General features: G+C 41.5%; 1 protein-coding gene and 1 long non-coding RNA gene across 2 annotated transcripts in view; one reads left to right on the top strand and one right to left on the bottom strand.

The window, feature by feature from the left end:
- Positions 1 to 9,157: 9,157 nt before the first annotated feature.
- jph3a (junctophilin 3a) overlaps positions 9,158 to 26,451 on the top strand; it is a 21,514-nt gene continuing 4,220 nt past the window's right edge. The window contains exons 1-4 of the mRNA XM_042490115.2: positions 9,158 to 10,765; positions 20,224 to 21,004; positions 22,690 to 22,814; positions 23,883 to 25,123. Coding sequence (XP_042346049.2) covers positions 10,384 to 10,765; positions 20,224 to 21,004; positions 22,690 to 22,814; positions 23,883 to 25,123 — 2,529 coding nt within the window. The 5' untranslated portion in view covers positions 9,158 to 10,383. The remainder of the gene's footprint in view (positions 10,766 to 20,223; positions 21,005 to 22,689; positions 22,815 to 23,882; positions 25,124 to 26,451) is intronic.
- Positions 17,363 to 26,451, bottom strand: part of LOC148190329 (uncharacterized) — a 25,142-nt gene continuing 16,053 nt past the window's right edge. Inside the window, exon 3 of the long non-coding RNA XR_015776765.1 lies at positions 17,363 to 18,152. This is a non-coding gene — a long non-coding RNA (uncharacterized LOC148190329). The remainder of the gene's footprint in view (positions 18,153 to 26,451) is intronic.

The following is a 26,451-nucleotide window of genomic DNA, read 5'->3' as shown; positions in this document are numbered from 1 at the left end:
AGTAAAATGATATTATAGCACAGAAGTTTGACAGAAGTTAGTCAGAGTCCTACAGTCAGAGGTTGGCCTGTTATCAGCACAATGTGTTTAAATTTACCTGAAGCTTGTTTAAGATGGAGCAATTCATTCTTATATAATGCTGGAAAGTTTAATAAATAATAATAATTCGTTGAAAACCCCTGCTGTAAACCATCCTCAAGGTGATATCACAATTATCATCATAGATAATCAGACCAATTATTGATGATTAATTAACAGTTCTCACAGTTAAACAGACTTTTCATAATTGCACAATTCAGGATCAATTAAAAAGATCATGAACAGGGAAATAATGGCTTAAATGTAAGCCGAATTAAAAATATGATAATAACATATTTTCATTATGACATTACATGTCCCACAGCCTACTCCAGTGCAGACATGTCCAATAATCCGCTCCAGTGCGGACATCTGCGCTGTCTGACATCTCCAGCGCGTGGACATGTCCGACAACCCGCCCTGAGAAGTGTCTGGCACTTTCAGCTAGAGAAAATGCTTTAGTGGACATGGTCTCTGAGTATATTTATATTGGCAAGTTTGAAAGAACAAGAACAAAAGTATTAAGTATATATTCTGTCAGGGATTTCCCCTGAAATCTTTATTGATACATATATTTGTGACATTAACACGTCTTCAGTTCATCACAGAGTTTGTCATTATTATGGCTAACAAAAAACATATTTGAACAAATGTATTGTTTACATTGAATGCCTTTTTTTACTGACTCAAACAAATTATATGAAAAACATTACTTGATTTGTTGTTGTTTTTATTTCTGTTTTTAATTTTTTTTCCTAATTTAAAGTTGGGGAGAAACCGGAGCACCCGGAGAAAACCCTATATCACGACTGATGAGAGACTATGTGTTTAAGTCCTACAACCTAGCAAAATCGTTAACATTGCAGTCTGATGCATTAGGCAGCTGGCTTGGAGTGACATTACTGCAAAATGGGCAGCCTGTTTTTTCACTGACTCATTCAACACATTATATGCAAAACATTACATAACTTGTTATTGGTGGTGGTGTCTTTTTCTCTTTAAAAAAATTGTAAATAATATGATAATAATAGTGTATCCATCCATCCATTTTCTTCCGCTTATCCGGGGTAGGCTTGCGGGGGCAGCAGCCTAAGCAGGGAAGCCCAGACTTCCCTCTCCCCAGCCACTTTGTCTAGCTCTTCCTGGGGGACCCCGAGGCATTCCGAGGCCAGCTGTGAGACATAGTCTCTCCAGCGTATCCTGGGTCTTCCCCGGGGCCTCCTACCGGTGGGACGTGTCCTGAACACCTTACCAGGGAGGCATCCTGGAGGCATCCTAATTAGATGCCCAAGCCACCTCATCTGGCTCCTTTCAACGCAGAGGAGCAGCGGCTCTAATCCAAGCTCCTCCCGGATGACCGAGCTTCTCACCCTATCTCTAAGGGAGAGCCCAGCCACCCTACGGCGGAAACTCATTTCGGCTGCTTGTACCCGCGATCTTGTTCTTTCGGTTACTACCCAAAGCTTGTGACCATAGGTGAGGGTAGGAAAGAAGATCGATCGGTAAATCGAGAGCTTTGCCTTTCGGCTCACCTCCCTCTTCACCACGACAAATCGGTGCAGAGTCCGCATTACTGCAGATGCTGCACCGATCTGCATGTTGATCTCCCGCTCCATCCTTCCCTCACTCGTGAACAAGACCCCGAGGTACTTAAACTCCTCCACTTGGGGCAGGACTTTGTCCCCGATCCGGAGGGAGCACTCCACCCTTTTCTGGCTGAGAACTATGGCCTCGGATTTGGAGGTGCTGATTCTCATCCCGGCCGCTTCACACTCGGCTACAAACCGATCCAGTGAGAGCTGAAGGTCACGGCCTGATGAAGCCAACAGGACCACATCATCTGCAAAGAGCAGAGACCCAATCCTGAGGTCACCAAACCAGACCCCCTCAACACCCTGGCTGCGCCTAGAAATTCTGTCCATAAAAGTTACGAACAGAATCGGTGACAAAGGGCAGCCCTGGCGGAGTCCAACCCTCACCGGAAACGAGTTCGACTTACTGCCGGCAATGCGGACAAAGCTCTGGCACCGGTCATACAGGGAACGGACAGCCCATATCAGGGGGTCCGAAACCCCATATTCCCGGAGAACCCCCCACAGGACTCCCCAAGGGACACGGTTGAATGCCTTCTCCAAGTCCACAAAGCACATGTGGGCTGGTTGGGCAAACTCCCATGCACCCTCAAGGACCTTGCCAAGGGTCCAGAGCTGGTCCACAGTTCCACGACTGGGGTGAAAACCGCATTGCTCCTCCTGAATCCGGGGTTCAACTATCCGGCAGACCCTCCTCTCTAGTACCCCCGAATAGACCTTACCAGGGAGGCTGAGGAGTGTGATCCCCCTGTGGTTAGAATACACCCTCCTGTCCCTCTTCTTAAAAAGAGGGACCACCACCCCAGTCTGCCAGTCCAAGGGCATTGCCCCCGATGTCCACGCAATGTTGCAGAGTCGTGTCAGCCACGACAGCCCCACAACATCCAGGGCCTTGAGTCAAGTCAGTTTTATTTATATAGCCCATTATCACAAAACATGGTTTGCCTCAGAGGGCTTTACAGTGTACGACATCCCTCTGCCCTTAGACCCTCACATCACCCAAGGAAAAACTCCCCAAAAAGAACCCCTGTAACGGGGAAAAAAAAGAGGAAGAAACCTCAGGAAGAGCGGTAGAGGATAGTGAGGGATCCCTCTTCCAGGACGGACAGACGAGCAATAGATGTCGTAAATAGCAAATGAAATACAATCATGGCAAAAAGGAACTCCACAACTCAACTCATTGAGGAACTCCGGGCGGACCTCGTCCGCCCCCGGGGCCCTACCACCTCGGCAACCTCAGCCCCAGAGATAGAGGAGCCCGCCCCCGAGTCCCCAGTCCCTGCTTCCTCACCGGAAGGTGTGTTGGTGGGATTGAGGAGGTATTCCTTCCACCGATCCACAATGTCCCAAGTCGAGGTCAGCAGCGCCCCGTCCTCACCATACACAGTGTTGACAGAGCAAGGTCTGACCGGCTTCCTCCCCCACCATCGGAGCCAGCTCACCACCAGGTGGTGATCAGCTGACAGCTCCGCCCCCTCTTCACCCGAGTGTCCAAGACATACGGCCGCAAGTCCGACGATACGACTACAAAGTCGATCACCGAACTGCGGCCTAGGGTGTAATAATAGCGTATACAAATAATAATAATAATAAGAAGAAAAATAAGAACTTGTAAGCTACATGGAAACAAGAACCAGCAATTCTTGCTGTCATTCGGGTCTTCAGACCTGCAATCCTTTCTCCGATTGTTTACAAAGGACCTGTACTTCTCATTTCCATAGGTGACCCACGACCTGCAATTTTTTTCTGATTGTTGACCAAAGACCTGCAATTCTTTTTGTAGTTTGGGACCAAAAACCTGCAATTCTTGCTCCAATTCTTGAAAGAATCAGAGCAGGGGATGACCTGGGAAGCATTAGCTGGGGAGTAGCAATTCCTTCTGACCCTATGCTAACAGGCTGTAGTGACTCTGGACCAAGTATTTCATTATTTTCTAAAGCGCTCTCATGCACTGGGTGAGAATGACCTCCAGGTCTGGCCGAGGAGAGAGGAGGCATAATCCCGTTGGCAACCCAAATCAACTTATCAGTTACAGAGCGGCTGCATAGGGGTCTATCCTGCTCTCGCCCTTTTTGCTGAGTTTCATGAGTCAGACGGTCAAGGCCAGGCCTGACAGCATCCTGATGCAGCAAGGCCAACTGATGGTATCTAATGCCAAAATCCAGATGGTCAGTAACAGGCTGGTTGAGTAGATGTCTACCCTGCGTTCTGACGATGTGAGGTGATATTCTTGTTGCGGCTGTGGAGGGGCCTGCTGCAGTTCTGTCTGACCCTACGCTAACAGGCTGTGGTGACTCTGGACCAAATATTTCCTTATTTTCCACAGCTCTCTCATGCACCGGGCAAGAATGGCCTCCAGATCTAACCAAGGAGGGAAGAGACATAAGCCCGTCAGCAACCAAACTGAAACTGTCAGTCACAGAGTGGCTGTGTAGGGATCTATCCTCCTCTTGGAGCGTTGAATTGGGAGGTGATATTCTTGTTGCGGCTGTGGAGGGGCCTGCTACAGTTCTTTCTGATCCTATGCTAACAGGCTGTGGTGACTCTGGACCGAATATTTCATTATTTTCCACGTCTCTCTCATGCATGGGGCAAGAATGGCCTCCAGAACTAGCCAAGGAGGGAAGAGGCATAAGCCTATTGCCAGCCATAACCAACTTCACATTTGCGGAGCGGCTTAGTAAGGGTATATCCTGCTCTTGGAGCGCTGAATTGGGAGGTGATATTCTTGTTGCGGCTGTGGAGGGGCCTGCTACAGTTGTGTCTGATCCTATGCTAACAGGCTGTGGTGACTCTGGACCAAATATTTCATTATTTTCCACGGCTCTTTCATGCACCGAGGAGGGAAGAGGTATAAGCCCATCGCCAACCACAATCAGACTGTTGGAGAAGGTAATTCCCCAAAGAGCTTCATGGAGTCCATCTACCAAAATAGGCATCAACTTGGCTAACAGGCCTTTCATGTCAGCAGATGATGGGAGTTGATTGGATTAGGTTTTTTTGTTTCTGGTAATACAGCTTTTGACGTTTTACAAGATGCTGCACAAACAAATCCTACAAGTGGCGAGTGTATGTCCCCCTGAATGTGTCTGTTGTCTAAAACAAATCTCCTCACCAGGACTGCAGCTAAAAACTAAATGACTTTTTCCTAATGTTTCCAAAGGCAGATCGTGCAGGATGTCATAAGACATCAAAGGCAGGCTATGACATAATAAAGAGTGAAATCAGAGTGTTCTGTTGACATCAGAGGTTTCCAAAGCGTGACATCAGAGTGTTCCAAAGCGTGACATCAGAGTGTTCCAAAGAATGACATCAGAGTGTTCCAAAGAATGACATCAGAGTGTTCCAAAGAATGACATCAGAGTGTTCTAAGCCTAGTGTGAACCCTTTGTGAAAATATCCATTGTTGTTATTGTTTTTGGATGAACAGAATGAAGTGGATGAGGTGTGATTGAGGCTCACTCACTCAGGGACTGCTCTGCGCACGTCTTCACAGAGACATGGTTAACCCCTAACATCCCAGATCAAGCTGTTTCACTGGGTGAGCAGACTTTGTTTAGAGCCGACAGGACACAACATGCCCTAGCAACCAGAGGGAATATTCATAGTAGTTGCTGATTTTAATCAACTCATCCCTCAACTCCAAAGATGTAATAGGATCAAAAGCAAATGTAATTTTGTTGTTTAAAAAAGGCTAATAAATGTACCTTCTAACTTCTTCCATAATACAAGTCTACATTTGTCAGATATTACATATTAGTGGAATAATGTTAGCCCTGTAACACTATTGTAGATAAGGTTAATGTTTACAGTGCATAACATTTCTATTAAACTGTGAGTAACATACCACTTACAGTAAATCATATCCTAACATTGCGTTTCTAAATTGTTTTGCAAATCTAAGGTTACGTTGCCTTGGAAATGCATGACCACATTGCTTTGCGTTATACAGGAGTGTACATTGTACACTCAGTTTTGCTGTGCATTGTGCAAGTGTTGTTTCGTGTGGGGGCGGAGCTTTACATCCTGTGTCACACGGACTGGTGTATGCCTGATGTGCGTTCTCTTCAGCTCGCATTGAGAACAGTACCATTAAAGTCTACGGTTAAGAGTCATCTTGTCGCCCGTCAGTTATATTAGTAAAACCACAAGCTGAGAAGTTGTCAGCATTGTTGCAGCTTAATTTTCTCTTGCTCAACCAATCAATTTATCAATTGATCCTGTGAAACCTGAGTTATCTGGTTTAATTTCTTAAAATGTGGGGAGAAGGCAAGTTTGCAAAAAAATTGGTTAAATAAAAGGTACAATAACATTACCTGAAAATATGCACAAAAAAACCCAAACAAAAAAAAAAAACTTAAGAAGTGCTGGAAAAAATGTATTTATTGATTTTTTCTTTAACATGATTTTAAGTATAACATTATTATAATTATAAAGATAGTGTCTCATATTTTTCCCTATTTTTTGGATAATTTTCTGATAATCTTCCCCTCTTTTTTAAGACTAATATTTCGCTCATTTTCTACACACTTTTCACTAATTTGTAGCATATGTCAGTTACCAGTTTCAGCTCTAAATGAAATTTTGTTTAAAGGAGCGTCTTAGATCCACTACATCGATACTGAAAGTCAATACCAGGACAGACCCTCGTGTCACCGTCTCATCCTCAATGAGCTTCAGTGATGAATTTCTCCCAGTTTATGTTTTAACGATCACTGGTGCAAAATGGTGTCTGCAGGAAGAAGCTGCTGCTCTTTGTTTCTAAGGATCTGACCCCAGAGTATAATGTCAGGTGGGCTAGTTAAGGAGGTTAAATATGCACAGGCCTCAGATCTTTTACTTAAATACAAGTACCAGTAGAACAATATAAAAATACACCGCAAAAGTCCTGCATTTAAAATCCTACTTCAGTAGAAGTACAGTTTTATCTGTTAAATATACTTAAAATATCAAAGTACTTGTTCTGCAGTAAAATGTTACATGGGACTAATATGTATTTAGTTCAATGTTTTTAATCAACCCTTAGGGCCCACTTTGTTATTACACACACTCGTATCGCTCTGCACACAAAATGCACTTTTCAGAATCAAGCTTTAAAAAAATATTACACATTAATGTAATTTTCTTCTTTCAATGAGTTTATTTTTAAGCAGCATCAATCCTAACAAAAAGAATTATTCTAAACATAATTATTTCTAAATATATATGCTAAGTCGATTTATTATCACAGCCTGGGATATTTCTTATACAGTGTCAAATACTCACTCTCATATCACTCTGCACACAATATGTGTTTTTGAAAATCAAGCTTTAAAATAAAATAGAAATTAAAATTATTTTCTACTTTTATTGAGTTTACTCTTTTTAACAAACATCATTCCTAAACATTAAAATCAAATATTCATTAATTTTCAGAATTTTAACTCTTTAAATGCCAGGTTATTGTCATGATGCCACTATGTTTTTAAATGAAGTAAAAAAAAAAAAAATCAAAACATTGATTGTGACAGGTCACCTAGTGGAAATAGCAAATTCCAAGTAAAAACCCCAGAATGATGCCCAGAATTTCTCTCAACATTTTGACTTTTTTTTTTTTAAATCATTTTCTAAATCTATCAGGAATTTCTTGCAATTTATTTTTTTTGACAAGTTGCTAATTGGCTTTTTTTCCACGTTTTGAAACAAACCAAGAACACAAGAAAAGTGATGTCGAGTCAGGTTTCAAAAGGTTAAGTACTGCTGATTTCCCACCTAAAGAAGTAGCAGTGTGAAAATATCAGTAAATGTCATGCATTAAATTTTTTTACTTAAGTAAAGATACAAAATTATTGGCATGAAAATTTGGGTCGTTTAATCTGTAATTATTCATCATCAGTAGTAAGAATCCACAGTATGACTTCATGGCGCTGTCCGTGGTGCTGAAGTAGCAGACAGACTTGGAATTTGAGACTCGCCCATATATCAGTGTCCTCTTGTATCTCCGATATTTTCTAAAATATGAATCCTCAACCCTATACTATATTGTAGTCTATATACTCTACAGAGTCGCCTTTATGATCAAAGTAACAACCAACAAAATGTAGCCGGAGGAGGATTATAGAAAGATGGCAAAACTAAACATCCCTTTCCAAACTCTCACACAGGTCGTGCACTATAATCCAAATCTCATTTATCCAGTCGGATGCTCGGTACTTCACAAACACATGATTTTCACTAAAACGTTATGGATTCAAACACTTTCACATGAGCAGGACAACTCTGTTTAAACTTTAAACTTCACTTGTGCTTTCCATTGAACTAAAAGTTCAAGCTAAAGCACTGTCATAGAAATGGAACTCACAGAACAGACTGCAAAGATAAAATAAGGTGTGGCAATATCTATATATCTATATATCTATATCTATATATATATATATATATATATATATATATATATATATATAAAAGACACAAAATAAAAAATAGGCAAAAAAATAAATGTGTGTATGTGTGATATATTTTAGTTAACTCAAAGAATATTTTAAAAATAGAGAGATAAATGTTACAAATGACTTTGTTGCTCATAAAGAAATATTTATTTATTTATTTTAGTTATTAAATATTCTGAATTTTAAAAAAAAACATCCCATAATCAAGCACCTTCATAAATGACATGAAAAAAGATACATTAAAGTTAATAAACAATCTGACAATATTTTAATAAAATCTTTAAAATTATTGTAAATAAATTAACTAACTAAATGTATTTTACATTACTCTATTTGAAAAAAAGATTTTGAAAATTAAATACATAGCAAAAACAATAGTTTCTATATTGTTTTATTATTTTGTATAAATGCAATTTAAAAATGTATAAAACAAATACAATAAATGAAATTAAACATTTTTTGAAGTTTTATTTTAATTGCATTGTTGTTGTTTTTTAAATACTTTTTCTGATATTTTTTTATTATTGTACATTTAAGTAATTGTAAGTTATTATTTATTCTTACTCCATGGTGGTTTTATTTTCCTGTTTTTTTCTTATTATTTTAAATACATCTTTTGAGTAAAGTAATGTCACACATTTTCCTTGTTATCTGATGTAGTGGTGTTTTTTTTCATTGTGTTTAGCTGACTCTTCTTACCTATTCAACAGAGGTTGGAAAGTGACAGTCACTGAGGACGACTTTGTCCAAAATGTTTGTCTTTGTCTGCAATACAAAATAATACAGGCAGAGTCCACGGTTACCAGTTTGACCAGTTTACAGTGACACAGTCGGCCTTTGACATCGTTTCTCTACCATCCAACAGATGGTGTGTTCAATGACGGATAGATTTCCAATATCATCATGCCCCCGTTATTGATTAGAAAAATATTTACCATGTGGCCGCGGTGACAGTGAAGACGACCGTGATTGAGATTGTGGCGAAGCTCCCGGATTTACAGACAGAAACATGTTTGTGTGTTTAAAGGTCAGCGTGGGGTTAATAAAGCTCTCTGACGGCTACAGTCCATCCGTTTGTCTACCAGACAACAGTGAAAAAGACTAACAACAATTAAGGGTTTTTTTGGGGAGGGGGAGAGTGGCACGGGATCAATGAGCTCACAAACCTCCAGTTATCAGGAAAACAGATTGCTGACTGACCAGATTTGAGTGTGGGAGGAGGAGAGGGTGAAATGAGGCTGGATAATTAGGAAAAGCAGGCTGTATCCCCGAAGGGGAAGAGCAGCGAGCTCTGTGCATGCAGCTATTCGCACCGTCCCTTCGTCTCTATCTCTTTAAGAGCCGAGAGAAGGAGTGTGTGTGTGAGTGTGTGTGTGTGAGTGTGTGTGGGGGAGGGGTATCGGCTGGGGTGGAACAGTCCTGTAATGAGCAGATTTTAGAGAGAGAGAGAGAGAGAGAGGCCGAAAAACAAGAGAGGACAGATGACTTGGTGGAATTGGGATACAACAACAATCCAGGTTTGAGGCGAGCGCTGAAAACAGAGCGGACAAAAGGGGAAGAGGAGAGGAATTATTTATTTTTTCTTCGTCTCCGGGAGAGGAGAGAGAGATCACAGCGGAGGAGATATTCATTCTCCGTTATGTCTGCCGAGGTGTGTGTGCGAGGCTGAGGCTGTGTGTGCTCACCGATGTGTGTGTGTCTGTTTCCAGGCCATGCTATAGACCTCCAACTTCTTCTCTGTTTTTTCTGTAATGGCGTACAGCGCAGCAGCATCCCTGCTCTGTGTGCTGCTGCTGCAGGGATGTGTGGATGCTGTGATGTCTGATTGAGCTCGGTCGCCGCCGCCGCTCTGTGGGCCTCTGGGACTGCTGGAAAAGCCTAGGCCTCGCTTGTCTGGAGCACCCCGCTGCACGGGCTGAGGCGACGGGCCGGCGAGCTCCCCGGCTGCGAGGCTGCGCGGAGCAGGAAGGTGGAAGAGGAAGTGGAGGAGGAGGAGGATGAGGAGCACTCTGAGCCTGCATGCCCATGGGAAGCAGCATGCACGGCAGCTGCGTTCGTCACTGGCTGAGGCTTCGGCTGCTTCTCCGTCGTCAGGTGATGCTCTTCGGTCCTTTTAAAACGAGGAGCTTTTGCATCCCAAACTAACCGGAGAGGGAGAGTCGAGGCCCTGCGCCTCCATGCTACCGGCTCCAAACGAGGCCTCCTCCCTCTCTGCTCCTCCTGAGTGAACCTTTGTTTGTTCTTCTTCTTGACATTCTAAGGATTTGCCTAAACCTGTTTCATGCATGTCCACTGGAGGCAGGTTTGACTTTGATGACGGGGGGTCGTACTGCGGGGGGTGGGAGCAGGGGAAGGCCCACGGACGAGGGGTCTGCACGGGACCCCAGGGTCAGGGCGAGTATGCGGGCGCCTGGAGCCACGGCTTCGAGGTCCTGGGCGTGTACACGTGGCCTAGCGGGAACAGCTACCAGGGCACCTGGGCACAGGGCAAGCGGCACGGCATCGGAGTGGAGAGCAAGGGCCGCTGGGAGTACAGAGGGGAGTGGACGCAGGGGTTCAAAGGTCGCTACGGGCAGCTGGAGAGCACGGCGAGCGGGGCCCGGTACGAGGGGACGTGGAGCAACGGGCTGCAGGATGGATACGGCACTGAAACCTACTCTGATGGAGGTAAGGCTGCTGAAACTCTTTTTCTGTCGGAGCTCTTCCTGCGTCCTCTCACAGAGACCGGACTCAGTTTGACTTCTCGTCTCTCCACAAACAGATTTTCAGGCTTCAACTGGAGCAACTTGCTTACTTCGTCTGCTGCTTAAATCCACTGTAAGACGACCGCGATGTAGGCGACATAAATTACATGTAGGTCACATCACCATGCATGGATGGATCACTCAGCAGGGCCCAGGACCAGGGGCCCAGGGGCCTCAGTGGGGCCCATATCAGCAGTATTTAGTGTAGTATCTGTGCAGGAGAGTGGCGGTGTGGATCTGCTGTGGCAGGAAGCATTAACCAGGAGTCAGACAACCTCACTTCATCTCCAGCACAAACTAAATATTCAGCATTATATAAAGTATGAAAAGTTCAGCTGCAGTTTTTAACTAAAAGCATCTGAGAGTTTGACTCCACCTACAGAGTGTAACTAAAAAAAACCCACAAAACAACTACAGAAACACAAAAAAACTACAAGGCAAAAAAGATGGCCTTAAAGAGATACAAGCAACTACACAAAGATGCAAAATGACCACAAATAAACGCAAGTAGACTAATATGAGATGCAGATGTAAAATAACCACAGTCGTATGCAAAAATGACTACTCGGACACCGACAATGACTACAAAGGGATGCAAAATTACAAAGATGAGATGCAAAATGACTACAAAGAAACACAAAACAGCAAATGTGCAAAATGCATACAAAATAACTGAAATGAGATGCAAAACAACAAGAGGCAAATAGATTACAAAGAGACAAAAAATGATCACTGTGGGATGCAAAATGGCTACAAAGAAACACAAAATGACTATGAGATGCAAACCCTAACCCTTTGTACAAAGAGATACAAACTGACCAGAAAGAGATGCAAAAAGATTACAATGAGATAAAAAATGACTACAGTATGATTCAAACTGGCAACAAAGAAACACAAAATGACTACAACAAGGTGCAAAATGTGTAACAAAGATAAAATAAAAACAACTTCCGAGGCAAACCGACAACAAAGAGATGCAAAATGATTAGTGTGATGTGAAAAATGGCTCCAAAGACATGCAAAACGACTACTATGATCTGCAAAATTACTACAGAGATACAAAATGACTACAATGAGGTGCAAATTGTATAGAAGGATGTAAAATTACTACGAAATGCAAATTTGCTTCTCAGACACAAAAATTGACTACCAACAATTGCAAATGTACCAAAATTAGATGCACAATGACTATAAAAAATGCAAAATGACTACAGTGAGATGCACAGTGACTGCAAAGACATGCAAAATGGCCACAGAGAGACTTAAAAAGACTGCAAGAGATGCAAGTGAAAAACAAAATGACTTCCAAGAGATTAAAAAAATGGCAACATGTCTGCACAGAGACATAAATGACTACAGTAAAATGAGCAAAAGAGCAAAATGACAACAGAGAAACTCAAAAAGACTACAGAGATGCAAAATGACTACAGCAAAAAACAAAATTGTTAAAACTCGATCCAAAAAAACTAAAATGTGATCCACAGTTATGATTAGTTATAAGTTATAAGTATTCAAAGACATGCCAAGTGACTACAGCAAGATGCATTATTACTGCAAAGTGACTCAGAAAGACATCGAACATGGAAAACGACTACAAAGAGATGCACTACAATGAGATGCAAAATGACAATAATGAGTCACAAAATACCTACAAAAACATGCAAAACATCTTCAAAGAGATGCAAAACGACCACAGTGAAACGCAAACTAACTACAACTCGACGCAAAAAACTAAAATGAGATGCACAATTACTACCAAGAGATGCAAAATGACTACAAGTAGATGCAAAACAATAACAATTAGACTCAAAATATCCACAAAACATGCAAAAAACAATAAAAGAGATGCAAAATGGCTACAGAGAGACTCAAAAAGACTGAAAAGAGATGCAAAATGACTACATCAAAAAACTGAATGACTTCCAAGAGATAAAAGAATAACTACAAAGAGACACAAAATGACAACATAGAGACTCAAAAAGACTACAAGGAGGTGCAAAATGACTACAGTGAAAAACAAAATAAGTACAAACTAAAAATGAGATGCACAACGACTACCAAGAGACTACAAAGACACACCAAAGGACTGCAGTAAGAGGCTTGATTAATACAAAGGGACTCAAAAGACTACAAAGACGTGGAAAATGACTACAAAGAGTCGCAAGACACCTAAGATAATGCTGTCTTCGTACTTTCAAGTTGTGCCGTCGTACTTGCGACACACATTTAAGTGCTCCGGTCAGAAAAAAGCAACAAACATGGACGCGAGAAGTAAAAAGGTTGATTTTTTTGTGGCTGAGGTTTTACCAAAAGCAAATAGCACAGAGCTCTGTTGTGCTTCAGCCGCAGAATGAAGAACGTAGAATGTGCATCAGGTCTGTTAACATTTTAATTTGTTTAAAAGCTTAAATTACATCATAATTAGCTAATTTTTTTTCATTATATTCTTGTCGTCTCAGTGAATACGGGCTGAAGGTGCTGCGGAGGTAATAACAAGGAAAATCTGCTGCTTTGGAGCACCGGTTTAAAATTCTTGCGCATGGCCTAAAAGGTCAAGTTGGGTCACTGCGACTGAACTTGAAAAAAATACCCATAACGCACCAGTCTTTTCAGCAGTTTTTAATGATACTTTATCATTTTAGGATGCGTGCTGTTTCAACCTCAGAGGACGTCCAACTTAAAGCAGTTAACATTAGCTATCTAAGATAACGTTATCAATGTTTGTATTAGGGATCGGCAGATTATCAGCCCGCTGATTATTGGGGCTGATATTTGGCATTTTGGAGAATATCAGTATCTGCATTTTATTTTAATGACTGTCGATAAAATTGATCAATTAAAAAGTGCAAAGAAAGTGTCAGGAATAAAACCTCAGGGAGCCATTTTTCTTTATTATTTTTTTATAAATAATTTTTATATTCAGGGAACTTTCTGTGTATAATGCTTAACATTTTAGTTATTAATATTTGCTAAAGGCATTTATACAAAGTTTTGTGTTGGAGTTTGTTCTATTCCAAATTCTAAATATTGACAGAAACATTTTCATTTTACTGTAAATTCATATCAGTTCCAAATATTGGGTCTAATCAACTAATAATCGCTATCAGCCCTGAAAAACCAAAATATTGGTCGACGCCTTGTTAGCATACTCGCCTGGCTGCTTTATGGTTCAAAGTTTGCTTGTTTGCTACAGCTAATAAATGCAGATACTAAAATGCGCATCTACTAAAACAAAAAAACAACATGAACCAACATCTATTACTTAGTGTCAGAGAACATTTTGTGCAAATATTATGGTAACATCAAATATCATTTTTAAAAATTTTTTTACAGCCAATTATTTTAAGATTTTACAAAGCAAAGTCAGAAAAAAAAATTAATAAAATCCCACACCCCATGTTTTTGCATTATTAAGACTTTCAAAATATCGATTTAAGACAGTTTAATAAGGATCTGCATGAACCCTGGATGCAAAACAACGACACTCAAAATACCTACGAAAAGATGCAAAACATCAAGATGACTAAAAAAGTAATGAGATGCAAAAAGACAACAACTGGATGCAAACAGGGTTCCTACAACTTAAGGCAAGTAAAACCTTTTAAGACTTCATTAATGCTACTCTAAATGACATTTACGACCAATTTTCTAAAACCAAAACTGAAGGAAAAAAAAGTGAATTGACAAATATTAATTTTTGGTGTTTTGGTGTAACCAACTATTTTAGAATTTTAATGCAAAGTTTTAAAAAATGATTTAAAAAGAAATCCCAAGTCTTTGCATTTTCAAGACTTTTGAGTTATTGATTCAAGACATTTTAATGATGAGAGGCTCTGTGGACTCTGCCCGACTGACCGTTTATCATCATCATCATTACCATCATCATCATCATCATTATCAGATAATTAGAAAACAGGCTGCTGCTGAAAGGAGGACGCCTGTTTCTAATATTAGAAATTAAACCATGTTGAGATCTCATCACTTCCGGTGTTTAGGAGACACACAGATTAATAAAAACACACCTTCACCCCCATTCCCCCTCTGCATCACACCCTCTGTCGCCATGGCAACGCGGAGACAGCAGGTCAGCGTGTCACCGGAGACCAGCTCGCGCCTTTCCGGCTCCTCTGATTGGCTCTCCGCCTTCGTCGGTCTCGCGTGTAAATCTAGGCCGTTTGATAACCGATGCACCGCGAGGGGACCCGGATGATGGAAGCCAGGTCAATAAGTGATGCAGGTGGTGTGTGTGTGTGTGTGTGTGTGTGTGTCGCAGTAGAGGTGGAGGTTGTTTACCGGTGGAGGTGGAGGCTCACAGCGCGAGCTCTGAGACTCACATCCTCGCACCTGCTGTTTTACCACGAGACCGTAACATCCAAAACAAAGATGGTGGTGAAACATAAAAAAATAAAATAAAATAAAGAAAAAAAGACTGCGTCACGCGACAGCTCTGCTCCTCTCTTCCGCTCACGTGGAAGACCGCCGACAGATGAATATAGCACGCACGAGCTGACACATTTTCCACAACCCAATAAATGTGAAGGACGTCGTTTTACACACTCTCTCTGACACACACACACACACTAACGGGTCTGTCAACACGAAAAGTGCTTATTAAAAATGATAATAAAGCGATCTCATGCAGCCTCGTGCACCTACAGGCAGGTCCGGCGAGCGCGAGACAGTCCGGGTTTGGTTTCAGCACCGCGGACAGCTCCGCATCCACACCGAAACATGTTTTTAGTTTGACGAGTACAACAAAGTATTAGTGCAAACTGCGAGTCAAAGTCATAATATTACGATAATTAAGTCATAATTTAAGAAATAAAACACCATTTTATGAGAAAAATGTCGTAATTTAATAAGAATAATCATACTATTTCAACAACAAAAAAAGTAATATAAGAAGAATTAAATTGTAATTTTACCAGAAAAAAAAGTCAGAATATATGGTTTGGTTTTCTAAAAGTATTTTCAGTCTAAATCTGCAACATTTTCTCATAAATTTCCAAGTTTAAGCGTGTAATTCAACAACTTTTTTGTAAAAATGTATAATTTAATTCTTATTAAATTATCATTAAATATTAGACTTTATTCTTGTAATATTATGACTTAATTCTTTAAGTTTTTCATCTTTTTCTTCAATATGGCCCTAACCCTCCTCCGTACAGAGAAAATTTGGGAGCTTATTAAAGCTGAAAAAAACAAGTACTAATTGTAACAATAATAACAGATGCAGATAGCGATGAAACAGGTCCAGACACAAAAGGTAAAACAAAACCTCTTTTAAAAAAAAACATTTTGTTTTCTCTTTGAAATCTAATAATACTGATTGTGCACTAATTGCTTCCTATGAACTTAGACAACAGTACAAACTGATCAGTTTTATTTGCATTTCTTAAATTGCGACAATGTTTTTGATTTTGCAAAATTTAGACCTCTGAGACCTCAGTGCAGAGGCGTACTGGTCGTTGATGAGGTGGGCGTACTGTAACTAAGCAGGAGGGGGGTTTATTCTCCTAAACATTCAAATGGCTTTTTGGCTGCTACGTTTACTGTTATTGGATGAAAAATACATTTAAAAAAAGGTGGGTACACCCCGTATACCTGCATATACCCTCCACTACATGACTGCCTCAGTGCATCGATTTCAGCACCATGGACAGTTCCAGTTTTTCTTTCAGCACCATGGACAGCTACAGCTCTGCACTACAAACTGGAACAACACAGTATCTGATAGTAAAAGTAGCCTACTATTTTTTTTTAGGAGATAAGAAATTTACCGATCTGAACTAAAAGGAAATGATGCAAGATATGATGCCACCCACAATGTTGATTTAGAAAGATACTGCAAGTTACCCCTTTCAAACCGGAGCAAATTGCTTTTGTGTCTTGAAAATACAAAGAGAAAAGTCAATGAGCAGCCTAACAACACATTACCCAAATATAAGCAAAAAATAAATAAATTAAAAATATTTTTTAAAAAAAGACAATAATCCAGAAATTGAAAATTAAGAAACTATATATGTATATTTTTTCTGTCACATAATTTTAAATATATAATTCTAATTACTACAAATAAATTTTTTCTGGATATTTTCCTACTTTTTTTTTTTTAACGTTCTGCTTTTTTTTAAAACTAAAACTACTTTTTAGGTATTTTCCTTGTCACCTTTAACTAATTTCATGCAGCGTGTGGGACATTTCTTGCCAGGTTCACTGCTTTTCCCCCAAATTTTTGAAAGAAATCAAAGTAATTTACTCAAGTTTCAAAGTGTCAAACAGCTTGTTTGGGGCGTGTGAATGCAGTACACACAAAAGTGATGTTGCAATAGGTTTCAAAGGAATCCATGTATCATTTGTTCATTAGTTTTTTAGAATAAAAAACAACAACAAATGACTTGTTTTGTTTTCAATATCCATTTAAAAAAAACAAAACGAGATAAGGGATAACAACCCCCAATTTCTGATTTTGTGCTCAAATAAAAAATGGAGCGGGAATACAGATATTGAAGGTGTTCTGTGTAGGGTTAAATTACTTTTTTTATTCCATGTGATGAAGTAATTTTAATTTGATTTAAAAAAAAAAAAAAAAAACAACAAAAAAACAGAAGCATTACAGTCTGGTTATTTTACCTACGAACTGTTTTTCATTTCATTTTGGTAGAAAATACACTACGTCTCACTACATTATAATGATCCAGGTTTCAGAAGATGAAGTACACTGTTATTTGTTGTGGTACTGTGATATTTGTCTAAAATATCAAACGTTGTGAAGTTTCAGCATCTCAGATGTGCATTTTACATCTTTGTATATCTTTGAGTTTTGGACAGTTGCGGTCACTATTTTCAGACTTTTTCGAGACTAAATGATTCATCAAGAATTAGACTCAGCGCCGGTTTGTGTCACCTTGTTGATCGATCACTCTCCTCTCTGACTCAGTGGTATCAGGATGCTCTGAGTCTGAGCCCGGTTTACACGCAGGAAGTGGAGACGGCTGTTAAAATAACTTTCATGACATTAAAGTCTGCGAGCTTTGTCAGCAGGAGCTGCTGCTGTAAATGAAACTGACGAGCCGTGAGTCGAGCGGGAGGCTCAGATATGAAGCTGAGGATCTGCTTCACCTCTCGTTCTGTCCCCCTCGGGGCTTTGAGGAGAGGATGGAGGGTTCAGGACGCTGACCTCTCCTCACAGCAGACCTGCTTTGTTTTTAAGCCTCTCCGGGGAAATCTGCTCCGTCCGGGAGGTCCGGCGATGGAGACGGAGAAGAGGAAGAGGAGGAGATGTGGGGAACTCTGTGGCTCATACTGAGCTAATGGATTTAAATATTAGTGGAGAAGAAAAGGCTTTATGTTATTTTTTAATCATTTTCAAATGTTTTAGATAAAAAAAAATCACAAGATTTTAGAAACGATATGTTTTACAAATAAAGTAATTTGAGTATTTTCTTTTCACGCCACGTTCCTCTGCTAATCCTCTACATTGATCTGACAGCTTTACTTACTTTTTAAATTCAGAATATTTTTCTTTTTCTTGTCAGATGAAACTACTAAAGCTGACTTAAGAAGAAATGACTGACTTAAGAAGAAATTATCCAAAAATTAGGAAGAAATTATTTTTAAAAATCACCCCCAAAAAATGATGTGAAAAATAGCACCAAAAAAGATTTTTTAAAAAAACCAAAAAAAAAAACCAAGCAAATAATCTGGAATAAAAAGGGCTTAATAATACTTAATATCATTTTTACTGAATTATTTTTAACCAACATCAGTCCTAATCATAAATATCATCTATTCATTACTTTTCAGAATTTTACCTTTTAAATGCCAGGTTTCTGTCATGATGCCACTACGCCACACTCACACCACTCGGCTAGGGCTGGATGATATGGAATAAAGTGTTATCACGATATTTTTTTTTCATATCAGTCGATATCAATATATATATATATCACGATATACATCAAATCACTATTTCTGTCAAGCCTAAAAGTTCCCTTTGACTCCTAAGTGAGATATGAAGATATCGCACTGGAGCGGATTAGTGGACATGTCTGCGCTGGAACAGGCTGTCGGACATGTAATGTCATAATGAAAATATGTTATTATCAGAATTTTAATTCGGCTTACATTTAAGCCATTATTCCCCTGTTCATGATCTTTTTATTTTATCCTGAATTGTCCAATTATGAAAAGTCTGTTTAGATGTGAGAACTGTTAATCAGACCAATTATTGATGATTAATTATCTATGATGATAATTGTGGTATCACCTTGAAGATGGTTTACAGCAGGGGGATTCAACTAATTAGTATTATTTATTAAACCTTCCAGCATTATATAAAAATGAAAAGCTCCATCTTAAACAAACTTCAGGTAAATTTAAGCACATTGTGCTGATAAAAGGCCAACCTCTCCTGACTGCAGGACTCTGACTTCAACTTCTGTCAAACTTCTGTGTTATTAATCATTTTACTCAGGAATTAAAACCTTTTGAGTCGGCCTACTTCTCCTATAGCTGCCAACAGCCTGCCAACAATCACAGTTAGAGAAAGGCTGAAAATAAGCTCATGTGCTTGTGGCCCCGGGCCCCCAACACATTACATCTGCCCCTGGTAATAATAATGAGAGTTCAGCAGGATGAGACACGGAGCGATGCGTCCTGGTGTTTCTAAATAATTCATCCAAAGTCTGATTGAAGCTGAAACTAACACAAAGTCGTCTGTAGAAGTCCAAAGAAGTCACTTTCACCTCTGCAAATGTGTCTGTTTCAGCGCTGTGGCTGTCAAACACTCAGCTGTTCTACAGTCAAAGTCCTTCACTGCATTTGGTTCTCCGCGGTGTTATTCTCATTATCATTGGCTGTTCGTGTTGTCTGTAAAAACATGGCTGGAATGCGTTCTATCCACATTCTGTCGAGGAAAAGTTATTTCACAATAGATATCGTTATCGTTTTATCGCCCAGCCCTAAATAAGGCAATAAAAAATATACATTAATAGGATTTTTCACTTTCAGTCTGGACTAAATTAATGCCATATGCATGAACACAGCCAAAATTATCAAAAAATTAAGAATGAAAAGCGCCTAAAATGCACCAAACAGTCCCTAAAGGTTAAAACATATGCTGCCAAACACTGATTTCTATATTTTTTGTTTATTAGTTCATTTAGAAATATATCAACAGTTTGGTTGTTGACTGCACCACACTCTTGCAGCACAGAGTGTACTCTGGGCACAGATGGAGTAGCTGAATGCCCTAAGGGTTAATGTCACATTTTGTTAGGACGCCCAGGAACAAAAGCATTGTTGGTTATGGACATCTGGGCGCAGTTTGTCAAAAACAGGACATCTCTGACTCTGACTGTGTATCTGTTTATCTCTCAGGAACCTACCAAGGTCAGTGGCTGGGCGGGATGCGTCACGGCTATGGCGTGCGGCAGAGTGTACCGTACGGCATGGCGGCCGTCATCCTCTTCCCGCTGCGAACATCCATAAACTCCCTCCGCTCCGAGCACAGCCACGGCCCTCCGGCTGTGTTGGAGGACGGCACCGCCACCACGCCAACGGATGGGGTGGTGGCCGGGCTGGCGGGGAGCCCTGTGGGCCGGGGTGGGTTCGCCCTGACGGCTCCGAGCGAAGCAGAGCGCCAGAGGAAGAGGAAAGGCCGCTTCCGGCAGTCCATCCTGAGCGGCCTGAAGCTGCGGCGCTCTGAGTCCAAAAGCTCGTTGGCCAGTCAGCTCAGCAAGCAGAGCTCCTTCTGCAGCGAGGCCGGCATGAGCACCGTCAGCTCTGCCGCATCGGACATCCACTCCAACGCCAGCGAGAGCGAACAGGGCGCCCCCGTGGACGCCACTGTCACTGAGATGTACGCTGGTGAGTGGCGGAGCGACCAGAGGGCCGGCTGGGGCGTGAGCCGGCGCTCCGACGGCCTGCGTTACGAAGGCGAATGGGCGGCGAACAAGAGGCATGGGTACGGGTGCACCACCTTCCCCGATGGCACCAAGGAGGAGGGGAAGTACAAGCAGAACGTGCTGGTGAGCGGGAAACGCAAGAACCTGATCCCACTGAGGGCCAGCAAGATCCGGGAGAAGGTGGACCGCGCCGTGGAGGCCGCGGAGAAGGCTGCGGACATCTCCAAACAGAAAGCGGAGATTGCCATGTCCAGGTAACATGTCCCCTCTCAGCAGGAAGGGAGGACGACTTTAGATCCCTTAGGACTTTATGTCCTTTACCTCCCACCTGCTCCATCTAGAGCAGAGATACTCAACCTGCTCTGCCAGGGGCCACTTTTGTAAAATAGCAGGAGGCCAGGGGCCAGTCACAGCAGCCCCATACATGTTTCCAGGGTTTTAGGACATTTCTCAAATTTTAAGAGGGTTCTTGGATTTTAGGACATTTCTGGGATTTTTGTAATGTTAATTATAATGACAATCTAGACTTCTTAGATTTTTGTGAGGTTATAGGAATGTAGGACATTTTTCAGATTTTAGGATGTTTCTGGGATTTTAGGATGTTTCTTATATTTAGGGATGTTTTTAGAATTTAAGGACATTTCTCAGATTTTTGGAAAGTTCTAGAATTTTAGGATATTTCTTTGATTTTAGAACGTTTTGACGATTTTAGGGCATTTCTAAGATTTTAGGACATTTCTAAGATTTAAGGATGCTTTTAGGATCTGATGACAATTCTCTGATTTTATGAAGTTCCTTGGATTTTAGGGCATTTCTAAGACATTAGGAGGTTTCGACGATTCAAGCATGTTTTGAGGATTTTAGGACAATTCTCTAATTTTTGGAAAGTTTTAGGATTGTAGGACATTTCTTGGATTTGAGGTTGTTTTGAGGATTTTAGGGCATTTTTTAGATGTTAGGATGCTTCAAGAATTTAAGGATGTTTTCAGGATCTTAGGACAATTCTCTGATTTTTGGTAGGTTCTAAGATTTTAGGATATTTCTTTAATTTATATGACATTTCTAGGATTTTAGGAAGTTTCTAGGACCTTGGAGCTTGGACCTCTGTCTCTGGCACTTTTTTGATCAACAAGCTCTATTTTAATACTAAAATACTGAAATATACTAATACTTGTGAATTAGAAGATGGGTGGGGGGCTTTGGCCTGTGGGCCGTAAGTTGAGTATCACTGTTGTATCAGTTTTGCTGTGAGAAGCTGAGTGTTGCAGATATCTGCCGTAGAGATGTCGGTCTGGCAATGTCTCATTCCAGAAATCATGATCTGGTTACTCAAGATAATCAACAGACCTTGTTAATAGCAGCTTCATGCAGGAACTACTTTTCTTAACTGCATCTGCCAACCACATCACCGTACAGAAGGAAGCATCTACTGCCAGTTCAGCACTGAGCCAGTTAATATTACAGCTCAACCGAGGAGGATGCCATTAATGTTGGCGAGCGTAGTTCTAGAGAGAGAAAATAATTGCAAAACTCAATTAAAATGAAAAAGAAATGAATCAAATCAAAAACTCTTACATACAAACAAGTTATTGATTTTAGCATTTGATTCATGCTTTTACAGCATGCAACAACTCAGAAAATATCTGTTTACTTAAAGAAAAGTTTTAATGTAATAGGATAGGGAAAATCAAGAAGTTCAATTGACCACTAGTCCATTTTCCTCTCTGCCCGCACTAAAACTTTTAAAACAAGACATACTAATCGATAAATAAAAACTGAATATTACAGCTTACAGAATATCTGAGTTCAATAAGATTAAAGTGTTTCCTGGATGTGATTTTATGACGGTAAAGCAGAGACCAAACGAGGCAGAAGTTCAGTAATAATAACCTTTGTATAGCCCGAGTGTGACTGCGGTGTTTCCGCCTGTCCTGTTCAGGATGAGCCACGCTCGTGGGAAGGCGGAGGCGGCTGAAGGAGTGGCGCAGAAGGCCATGGAGGAGTGTCGACTGGCCCGGATCGCTGCCAAAGAGCTCTCTCCCTCCTTCCACATCTACGGGAACGGTGAGTGGACCGCACACAAGAGCGCCCACTTTTACTCCCAGTAAATCCCTCATGCTGCTCTGTCAAATATAACAGTACAATAATCATATTTTGCTTTTGTTAAATGTGGACCCCGTTTACCCCAAATCCTAAGATATGTTTGCCTTTTTTGAAATCTCCGTTCAGAGGATTCCTGAAGTCTGTTTATTTCCTGAAGTTAAACTCAGCTCTCAGTGAGTAACTGATGTACAAATGGTCGTTTTGTGGATGAAACAAACTTGAAAACTTTGTGTATTATTTCATTCTGTTTTACTTCACGCTAATAAGTACACTTGAATGAGTGTCTTCAGCCATTGAAAAAAATTTAATGTTTTTTTACTGCCTTTAAATGTTGGAGAACCAAACTTTTATGAGATGACTCAACTCTTTTGTTTAAAAAAGAAAATTATACTGTTTGAGTAGCCTACATTTACAAATATATTTGTTAAAATATACAGCATTGCTTTTTCTTTTTGGCTTTTCTTCCTCTTTCGTTCAGTTTAAGTTTTATTGCCAAATTTCTGCCCACTTTTATGTTGCTCCCTTTCCCCCAGAGAAGCGGGTTGTAACAGTGACTCATGAGTCGTGACTGAATTAAAAAAGGCAGCAAATGATGAAAAGGATGGAATTGCACTCATTATCTTCATATAAAATCTACATAAAATCATGTATAAGTACCTGGATTGAATTAAAAAAATATATAAATATATGTATATATATCAAACGTGGATTTACAGCCGGCTCAGTGTTTACTTACATATTTTGATCTCATAATAAACGACAGCGGATTAAAACCTCTGAGAATTCAAAGTAAATCAAGTGTATTCACTTAGTTAATCCTCTCTAAGCCAACAGTGACTGCCGGCACCAGATGCAGTTTGTATGCAGCTTTTCTCTCCTTTTGTTACCCTGCATGCTAATAACGCCGACACACACACACACACACACACACACACACACACACACACACACACACACACACGGTGATGGCCTCGCTGTGGATCGCTGCCAAATCACTTCACTGGTGTTTTTCTCCGACTGTGTTCGCAGGGCTCGAATGTCAGAGGCCCAAGCACCAGGACGGCAAGGACAAAGACCATGAGGTGATCTCCACGGGAACAGACAGTCCGGAGCTGTGCACGCCGGACACCACGCCGCCTGTAATAACACCTGATCTCAGCCCCGTGCTGAGCGTGCCCACCTCGCCCCCCCACAGCCCGCCCAAGCACGCCCATCGCCCCAGAAATGCCTGCTTCATGCGCCAGAGCGCCGTGGACGATCAGGGCGGCGCCGAGATCCAGGTGCTGGTGGAGGGGAGGGGCATGGATCTGCCCAGGGGCGGGGCTAACAATTGGACTGATGACATGTACCCGGAGCGCGGGGGCAGCAGCCGCTCCACCACGCCCTCCCTTCTGGAGGAGCAGGAGGGCCAAATTAACGGCCACGAGCAGGCCCCTTTGTCCAACCACAGACCGCGGGAGAAATCCTCATCCAATCACAAGTCGCGGGAGCACGCCTCCTCCTACAGAGCGTGGGAGCACTCCCTCTCCAACCAAAAGCCCTCCAAGCAAGCCTCTTCCAATCACAAGTCGAGGGAGTACTCGTCCTCCAATCACAAAACATGGGATCATTCTTCCACCAATCACAAGGCCTGCGAGCACGCCTCTTCCAACTACAAGCCGCAGGTGCACATTTTATCCAATCACAAGGCCTTGGACCATAACATGTCCAATCACAAGACTTCTGAGCATGCTTCTTCCAATCACAAGCCCCAAGATTATATCCCCTCCAATCACAATGCAAAGGACCACGTCTCCTCTAGTTACCACCCCCGAGAGCATGTCTACTCCAACCACCATCCAAAGCAGCACAACCCCTCCAACCACAAGCTGAACGAGCATGCTGTAATCGACCAAAGGCTAGACGGCCTCACCGGGGGCTGGACTGCTGAGAGCACCCTTAGGTGGAGCCCCGCCCACTCGCGCCTCACGGAGCACGACGAGGAGCGGATGAATGACTATACAGTGGACATGAGGCTCACGGACTCGCAGTCGTCTCGGGGGCTGGGCCCGGAGTCCCCGGCCCCCAAGAACAACAGGCTGCGGTCACGAGGCCTCCGGCCGGTCAGAGAGGGATCCATGGACTCTGTACAGATGCTGGACAACCTGAATGTGGGGGCAGAGCTGGAGGAGTGGCCGCTGCACAGGGACCTCACCCTCTCCCCACCCCTCAAGTCTCAGCCCATCACTCTGGAGCAGGACGGAGAGCATCTCACCCTCAAATCAAACTCAGTGAGTCATCAGTCTCTTTACGCCGCAGACTGTACATATAGATGGACGACCCGCCCCCACATACCCCCGCTGTGCTGAAGTGAGGCTAAAATATCCGAGATACGGGCGTTGCCATCTTGTGAAGATGATGTCACAGAGCGGTGAAGGGATGACGTATTTTTGTAGGCCAACCCAGGAGTTAGCATCTCATTGGTTTCCTTGTCAAAAGCCATTTGGGATTTTCGATTATCGTCAAAAATTAGGTCTGTGACGAACACAAGTCTATGATACTTACACGTTAATCTTCACAGATGAACACCACTTTTCTGAGTTTCGAAGCATAGATGAAATTTCCAGAAGCAAACAGCTGTTAGGCTATACACGAATTACATCGTGGTCACACGACTTAAACGCCACCCCTTAAAACACTGTAAAAACACGTTAAAACACAATCGAAAAATATTAAAAACAGATAAAGTTCGAGTGTGACTGTTGCTATAAAGCTGTAAAGGCAGCGAGCGGGTTTAATGACTCTCTGTGTCGGTGTGATGACGTCTAACGACAAACACTGTAGTCACATTTAGCCACTTGTTAGCAATCAGCTTTTTAAAGAAGCATAAAACCTTCCCACCAAAACGTCCGTCCGATCAATCACAAGCAGTGTGGCCAAACGGTTTTTTGGTGGGAACTCCCCCACTGCAGATATTGATATAACGCAGACTCCGGCTCTGAATGACTTCACCCTGGCAGCGCCCGTATCCCGCATATTTAAGCCTCACTAAAACTTAGCGGGAGCGCGACGTCGATTTTTACATACAGTCTTTGGTTTCCAACAAGCAGTTCAGTTCATTACATATTAAAATCCTTGTTTTTGGGATCTTACTGTGATTTCCATCCAAAAGTTGTGGCTCGTACCAACAGCACCGTTTCATACTGTCCCCATTTTTCGTCACCCGTCTGTTGGCGACCGAGAACACTGATCCGGTACCAAAAGGTCGAGCCAGAAACTGTGTAGTCTGTTGATTGGTGACTGAATTTGTTCCAGTGTCCACCTTAAGGCTGCAAAATTTTAAAAATATTATTGAAATCACAATATGGCCAAGTGCAACATCTAAATCCCAGACGCAACAATTCTTCGGATAAAATGTGACAACACGGCATTATAAATTAAGAATTTTGACACTACAAAGCCACATTACCATTGTTATTCTTTTTTCAGCGAAAAGAAAATATAAAAACTACAAATTCCAATAAAACTCATATCACGATCACCATCCCTGTCAAAATAACCACAATATGATTTTTTTTTCTTTCAAAAATTATTTTAAAATTCCTTTTTATGTCGGGCG

The sequence above is a fragment of the Plectropomus leopardus genome, chromosome 1 (genome assembly GCF_026936395.1).
Source record: "Plectropomus leopardus strain MGB_pleo_1.0 chromosome 1, ASM2693639v1, whole genome shotgun sequence".
Taxonomy (NCBI): Eukaryota; Metazoa; Chordata; class Actinopteri; order Perciformes; family Serranidae; genus Plectropomus; species Plectropomus leopardus.
Note: the sequence above shows the minus strand (reverse complement) of the source record. Positions and strands in the feature narration are given on the sequence as shown.